Source organism: Belonocnema kinseyi, chromosome 6, assembly GCF_010883055.1.
Source record: "Belonocnema kinseyi isolate 2016_QV_RU_SX_M_011 chromosome 6, B_treatae_v1, whole genome shotgun sequence".
In the NCBI taxonomy this organism is placed as follows: Eukaryota; Metazoa; Arthropoda; class Insecta; order Hymenoptera; family Cynipidae; genus Belonocnema; species Belonocnema kinseyi.
Window position 1 is genome coordinate 96,820,630 of NC_046662.1, and position 8,482 is coordinate 96,829,111.

The 8,482-nt window shown below is 31.9% G+C and overlaps 1 protein-coding gene across 1 annotated transcript in view; it reads right to left on the reverse strand.

Moving 5' to 3' along the window:
- The window catches only part of LOC117174664, a 26,309-nt gene that overhangs the window by 13,015 nt on the left and 4,812 nt on the right, over positions 1–8,482 (reverse strand). The window contains exon 4 of the mRNA XM_033363954.1: positions 3,637–4,180. Within this exon, the coding sequence (XP_033219845.1) occupies positions 3,637–4,180 (544 nt within the window). The remainder of the gene's footprint in view (positions 1–3,636; positions 4,181–8,482) is intronic.

Sequence of the window (8,482 nt, forward strand, 5' to 3'; positions counted from 1 at the left end):
TATATTTATTTTTATATTATTAAATCAAACGCTGATATATTTTTTTCTAATTGTATTTCATTTTTGGAAAGGATAATGTCTTTCAAGTCCGGCGCGGCGGAAGTATAATGACCGTGAAGGGCTAAAAACCAGTCGAACGACAAGATTTGTTAGGGCCAGTTTGACCTAGTCTTTTGACTGCCACTGGCAGCCAATGGCTGCCTTTTGGTGAGCCCTGGTCTAGAGGTCGGACTCCTCGGAGATATCTCTACGAAGAGAGGCATCCATTTCAGACAGATCTTGGGTCATAAGAGGAACCCGTATGTCAATGTTCCTCCTTGTTCTGAAATCGCTATCATCTCTAAGAAGGTGCCTGCTTTCCGCGGTCTGACCTCATATCGCTTCCTTATCTTCGTCTGCAGCTTGTTCAAACAGTGGTTGGGGAAGCGCTCCGCGTACATATTTATTTTTCAAGATAGAGACGTTGATTATGCAGTGACTGATGCGAAACGCGCTGAAGCTCTGAATATTTCTGGCATCACAGAGTATGCATAGGCGCCATAAAGCACGCTGAGTGAGCAGGGATACTACTAGCATTGTAGCATTCTAGCAATTCATCCTTTAGTTGATTGATCCACTCAATGGGGTCGTTTTACCGGATAGTCTTCGTGTTTCCATCCAGATTATTTCCAGCACTCTTTCAGTCTTTGGCTGCAAAGACTGACAGTGTCAGTCTAGAGAGTAGGTCAAACAGGCCCTAATCAATATTGTCGCTCAACTGGTTCCTAGTTCTCCACGGTCATTATAATATCTCCCGCCGGACTTGGAAAAAATGATCCCGTCCAAAAGTAAAATATAACATGAAAATAAATATGAACGTTTCATTTATTAATATTCATATAGTTCACAAAATTGAAAAAATATATAATAATGAAGAGTAGTTAAAAATGAATAAGAAAATAATGTTAATAAAAAATATATATATTTTTTAAATGTCGCATATTTCAATATTTTTAAATTAAATAATAAGAATAAGAACATTTTTAATGGATAATTGTCAAATTCTACAACTCGAAGTAGAGTTTACACTCTCCATTTACAAGTATTAAAACTTTTTAATAAAACCAACAAAAATTTATTTTCAGAAACTTAGGTAAATAATTTTAATCCTTTATTTAAAATTTGTACACAATAAAGGAGAACGAAGAAAATCAAGAACGGGATTTTTGCGGCCGTCGTTTTTCTTTATTCTTTATGAATGTTCCTTTAACATTTTCAAAACATTTCCTCCCTTTTAAAACTTTAATTTGAGATTTAATTTTGAGAAAAATTGGTATTCATTTTATAAATTAAAAAATGAAATTGGAAATAAAATGTATCGTAAATTCGAGTACAAAAGTTCATACTCCCCGGTGTGAACGGCGGCGAAGCGTAATTTACCGTGACCGTAATCCTTCGCCCGATTCCTGGAAAACGAAGAAAAAATTCAGCACCTGCTGAAAGTGGTGAGCCCTGATCTAGAACAATCCACAGGTGCAGCGTGACCCAGGATCACTCGGCCTTTTTCAAGATCTAACAGTCTTTTTTCGACGGGAAACTGAGAGGAAATTTATGATTCCTTAAAAAAAAATCCCTGTTGGAAGGGCTCGGCGAACCCTTTTTCTGGTATAACTGGACGGAGCTTGAAAAACAATGTATTTAATTGAAAGTATTTGAACTGAGTAATTGCCAATAATTGTTTACAAATAAATGTTTTCGTCATTAATAATACTAAATAATTTAAAATAATAATAATAGTAATAAAAATAAGTGGTCAAAAATAAATTCAAGGCGTTGAAAATTTAAGAGTTTTTTTCAAATTGAGAATCTGTAAATAAAATGAATTCAGAATAAAATTTCGAAAAAAGAAAAGATTAGAAATTTTTAAAATTGATGACTTAAAATTCAAAGAAATTGAAATTGCATTAGTGCTTTTAAATAAAAATAACTTTTATTTGATACTACTTTTAAGTATATTGAATGTTTTAAAGTCCAAGCTGCTTAAATTATGGAATTTCAAATTTTCGAACACACTTTTTCATTCCAAAACACTTTAAAAATAAAAATTAATTTTTTTTTAATAGAAAAGTTTTGAAAAACGCTATCGCCAATGAAGGGGAAAATTCTTTGCATTGGTATTAACAGATCGTAAAAATTGCAATTTTTTTTTTGTATCTGTTAGATATAATAAGATAATCAATTATTTAAGTCCATTTAACAATTTTTTAAACTTTTAATATTGATAAATTTGTTATTATGGATTTTAAAACTGATTATGTTTTTAATATTAGGTAATAGAAATTCAAGGACGCGTGACTTTCTTGCCACTTTTTAAATTAATTTAAAAATTAAATTTTGAATTATTTATAAACAAAACCATTTTCAGGGAATTTAAATTGGGAGCATAAAAATTACAATTGCATTGAATATTTTATTTTATAATATTAAAGTAACGAAAACTCAACATTCATTATTTTATTTCACAATACTCAATTTTAGTGTGAAGTTTCGAATAGAAATAAAGGTCTCAAGTTTAACGGCTCCCAGAAGCAAAAAATAAGGTAAAGGGTTTTGACAGTTCTGGTTTAAAACTGAGTAGATTCGACCTATTCACCTGGGATCGCTAGTAGATACAGGATCTACCTTTGGAGACCCCTGCTCTAGGGTGATCGGTACTGTTTGCAGACCCATTATCGGGTGATCTGCGCGTACGATCGTTTTGAACCGCATCTGCAACTTTTTGTTGGTTTAGCGGTGTCATTGTTGTTCCCACGAGAAGCTAGGGAAAGGTTCGTCCGTCATTGAAGAAACCCGCATACAAGTATAATGCTGCATACTGTGCGAGGTCGGCCGGTATCCCAGAATCACCGTTTAAGCCACCTCACCCAGTTCCGGGTAGGCTTCCGGCACGGTAGTTGCGCCTCCGCTTAGGGGTTATTCCTTCGGAACCATCCCTGCATCATCTCTGGTGCGCGACTGCGTATTACTTAATGTAACCGTATTCAGCAGAAACCCTTAGATAAAGCCCTCTATCTGCAACCCGAGGACGCGTTCGATTGCTTTGTCATAGGCCCTTCAGTTCGATTGCAAAGGAATCGAAACCGAACAAAACAGACAAGATCATGAGTGCAACGTCAGTCGTATGTTTTCACGGCAAAAGATATTGTAAACATCAAGACTAACTTTTTAGACGGCCCTACACTCTCATAAAACACTAATTTTGAATAAAATTTTGTGAATAACTCGGAGGGTTAGAGAGGTGAAGACTTGGAGCTCAATGTTTGCAAGGAAGACTTGAAAAACCATGGCTATGGTTTTACAACTCGTCCTGCAACCACTCATCCTTGTGATGTAATATACTGAAATATAACGTTATAATTAGTTCATGTAATTTCAAATAATATATTATGTCAATTTCGCGATAATTAAAAACAAAAACAAAAAATTGATTTGAATCATTTTTTTAATTTTTATATTTTCTATTATAAATGTTACGAACTTCAGTGATATTAAATTAAATTAATCTTCTACTTGATAACTTTTTCAAAAATGTTCAAAAGCAATAAAAGATTAAAATTATTCTCGACACAAATCTTCATAATATGTTTTCATATTTACCTTTCTATGTATATCACTGAGTTCACTTTTCGAATAACTCTGAGAGCTTTCATTTCTGGAAAGAATGCTACCAGTAGAATATCTCTGTTGGCTCCAAGAGTTGCTAGAATTCGGATCCAAATCCCGCGCGCAATCAAACGACAAGCTCTTTGCCCACTTGAAGCGAGGTCCTTCCAATTCGTCTTCACTCTTCCGCTTTCTTGTTTCAGCAAAAGTCAGAGGTGTAACACCTTCGGGTTCTGCTTCCTTCTTCTTTGGTGTCGGAAAGAGCGCTTTCTTAATCCTCTGAGGATTCGCGCCAGATGGAGGCAGGAGCTTACTTGGCCCAGCCTTATCATTTGGTGGACTTTGAAATAGGGCTCGCTTCGAAGTCTCCAATTTAGACTTTCTAGGAGTGGGACCATCAAGAACCAACTTTCGCATTGTGCGTTTCTTTGCAGAACTTCTCGGACTTTTCCCTCTCGGACTCTTCCCTCTCGGACTTTTTCCTCTAGGACTCTTGCCTTTCCCTCTGGGACTTTTTCCTTTTCTAGTAAAAGGTTTCCTGTAAAACATATTAAATTTCAGTTTTTTTGTCGGTACACGACTTATCTTTAAGAGAGTCACTATTTCACGGCTCAGACTCACTTCAGAGATAAAATATAGTGACAAGAATTTAGCAAAACAATAAATTTATAATATAAATCACAAAAATCGCATAAGTGACGTAAGTCAAATGAAATTTCGAAAAATGCATTTCTTTAACAGGCTTCGGATTGCTCTATGAAAATACAAAAAATATCAAAAAAGTATTTTTCTGACGAAAGAAGTACCCTTAAAAATAAAAAAGTATTTGAAAAGTAATCTTTTTAAATCAGTTAAAAATTAGATTTTAAATACAAAAGTAATTTGAAAAAAACTGTAAATTAAGAAAAAAGAATGTATTCAAACAGAACATTTCTTTATGCTTGTCTGCATGCAAATAACTGCACTCAAGAATGCATCTGAGGAGAAAGGACATATGTATCTAAAATTTGCCCTTAAAGCTTTTATTCAAACAAATTGTGTTAAACCTAGGAACGCTGACAATGTAAATTTATTCAACTAGGTCAACTACTTAGTCCTCCAAAAATGGTGTTCAGCTTTAATAGGATATATTTCTCAAATTAATAAAGATAAGTGATTTTTAATATAGGTATATCAATGATATAAATCAACAAAATAACATAACTTTTCATTACATTTATCATGACACTCGAATTTCTCTTATAAATCTGTACACTTTATTTGATATATTTTCCACATTATTTTTATATAATTATTTCAACCAAAACTTTTTTGCAGGATTCCAAGATGTTTCTGTCTTTTCTTCGACCGTTGATATAATTTCAAAATTTATTATGGTTTTTCTTTTTCGATCTTACGGTCCAATTACAACAAACAGAAAAAAACGATTGTAGGTTTTAAAAAACATCGTTTTAATTTTCAACATTTCGGCTCTCAAACCGGGTCTCCATCAGTAAAGTTTTCCTCTCTAAAATCGTGTTTTTTATAGTAAATTGAAACTAATGATGAGCTAAATCCTGAATATTTTCAATTATGTTATTAACTTATAAATTTAAACATTTATTTTAAAATAGCAATTTAGTTTCTTGAAATTTAGGTAAAACTTTATAACGCAAATTATTAAATTGAAATTTATTTGTATGGTTTTGAACCTATGTACTGGAAATAAGCTTTCTTTACGACATCTTATTAAAAAATGTATTAAAATATCATTAAACACTATGTATTTTACAAAGGAAAACTTTCCTGGTGAAGGCCTGCATTGAGAGCCAAAACGTTGAAAATAAAAACGATATTTTTTAACAACTAGAAACGTTCTTTTCTGATTATTTTAATTGGCCAATAAGACCGAAAAAATAAAACCTTATTAAATTTAAATATTGTTAATATATTTATATTATTACATTATCATCAGAGAAGGTATTACATTTGTGTACAATTTGAGCCCCCTCCCACAGTTTTTGTTAAATGTTCACGCTTTAAGACCCCCTGAATCCGAAAAACTGGTTTTTACAAATGTGTCTGTTTGTTCGTGGATGGTTTTTTTTTGTTGGACTGATAACTTTCGAAAGAATTGACAGACTGGATTGTCCTTTGCACTCTTTTAGTATCTTAAAATGAAGGTCAAGTTCTTTATCCAGCCATTTTGGATGAAAATCCAAAAAGTGCGCGCGCGAAGCGCGAGAGCCAACAGTCGGAAATCTGCATGTAAAAGAACTTATCTCTATTAAAACTTTAACGTCGCTTGGGGAACACTACATATACTCCGATTTGGCTCAAATGATGAATGCCTTTAATTTGCGCGTTAGCAAAATGTGCTTAAAATCTACAATAATGATGAATAAATTTTATCAGGTACTTGAAGATTTTCTACAGGTAAAAATGCATCATAAAAAAAATTGGTTAAGTCTGGGAAATCATAAATGTAAATACAATCAATTGAAAATTTTCAGGGTGGGGATTCGGAGAACGCAAAAGTCAATAATTTATTTTAATTTATCACATTCATTCGAAATATCCTTTAACACAAAAAAGTAAAAAATTTCAAAGCAACGGAATTTTGAAACAAATACTTGAATTTTCCACTAAAAAATTTCAATTTTCAACAAAAATTGAAGAGCTGAACTTTCAGTTAGAAATATTATTAAGAATAGTTGAATTTTAAGCCAAAAAGATACACTTTTAACTAAAATGATGAATATATAACTGAAACACTTGAATTTTCAACCACAAAGATGAATTTTCAAACAACAAAATTAATTTCTTACCAAAAATTCTAATTAAAAAAAAAAAAATGAAATTTTTCACGTAAATTGTATTTTGAACTAAAAAAAAGTCAACTTTTAACCGAAAATTGAATAGTTATATTTTTAATTAGTAGTTGAATTTGAAACCAAAAATATAAGTTTCCATAAAAAACAAAGAATCTTTAACTAAAATAGTTGAATTTTCTATTAAAAAACAAAAAATTTTCATTCAAATTGTTGAATTTGTAACCACTATCAGCGAGAAAACTATAGGCCTTTGAAGCTTAACAACTCAGTCAAAAAAAATGCTAGCGCAACAAAAAGACAGTCATTTAAAAGCTGAAAGTGTTCTACGTTAATGAGCTTGAAGACGTTAATGTAAACAAATTTTGTGCTTAGCAGACTCAAAAATGCAAAAAAAAGTAAGGATTTTCGGGTACATTTAAGAACAGTCAAGTTTAGAGCATTATTTCTTATACAAGGGGAGATGAGAAAAATTTGAAAAAATTCATGAGTATGGGGAAAACTGTTGTGAACCAGTTGCAGTTGAGAGAGAAATTTAAAAAATAATAAAAATTGTTGCTTAAAAGTACAAAAATGTGCAACTATATTATCTTCAGTTCTAATACAGATATTAGAGCGATTCAAACTGCAAACTGTAATGGATAGGCTCTGTATTTAGTTCCAATCGCCCGGAAGGATGTGTTAGTCTTATTTTTAGTGAAAATCGCGATATTTTTAGACATTTTCTTTGTTGGAAAACAAGTTACAGAAAGCAAAGGGGGCCCGTTTTTTTTACTGCCGACCGCTGATCCCTTTCTTCGACCCCTGGTTCTGAATGCTTGGTTGGCACCTGGCCACGGGTCGAAGAAAGGGACCATCGGTCGGCAGTGAAAAAACGGGCCCCCTTTGCTTTCTGTCACTTGTTTTTCAACAAAAAAAATGTCAAAAATATCGCGATTTTCACCAAAAATAAGATTAACACAGCCTTACGGGTGATTGAAAATAAATACAGAGCCTATCCATTACAGTTTGCAGTTTGAATCGCTTTAATATCTGTATTAGAACTGAAGATAATATAGTTGCACATTTTTGTACTTTTAAACAACAATTTTTATTATTTTTTCAATTTCTCTCTCAACTGCAACTGGATCACAACAGTTTTCCCCATACTCATGAATTTTTTCAAATTTTTCCCATCGTCCCTTGTATAAGAAATAATGCTCTAAACTTGATGTTTCTTAAATGTACCCAAAAATCCTTAATTTTTTTTACATTTTTCAGTCTGCTAAGCACAAAAATTTTTTTACATAAACGTCTTCAAGGTCATTTACGTAGAACACTTTCAGCTTTTATATGACTTTTTTTTGTTGTGCTAGCATTTTTTTTGACTGAGTTGTTAAGCTTTAAATGCAGATGCCTATAGTTTTCTCGCCGATTCTAGGAACGTTCAATTTTCTATAAAAAAGACGATTTCTCCACAAAGGATATAAATTTTTAAACAAATATTTGAATTTGAATTTAAAATTGTCAATTTACAGTCAAACAGTTGAAATTTCATAAAAAGATAAACTTTGAATTTAAAATAGAACAGAATTCTATTTTTTCATGAACAAATGTGTATGCTAAAAAAGCATGAAAAAGATGAGCAATTAAAAAACAAAGTTCCAAACTCTCTTACTTTTCGGTTCATTAGAGAGAGAAATAACAATTGAAAAAAGAGGGAGAAAATCCATTTTTAACCAAAAATAGAATAATTCAGTTTTCTCTTAAAAATCTAATTCTTTACAAAAAAAAAAACAATATATTTTCAGCAATATAGTTAAATTTTCTAAGGCAATAGTTATATTTTTAACAAAGTAGTTACATTTTCAACCAGAGATGAATTTTCAATTAAAATTATGAATCTTCCATAAAAAATGTAATTTTTAAAACAAGAGTTTAACTTTTAAACCAGTAGTTGCACATTCTGCTAACGTGCAAGTTGAAGGGGTTCATCAATCCACACCAGTTTCAATTTCGATTACCATCATCTAATTTTTTGGAACCGCCCT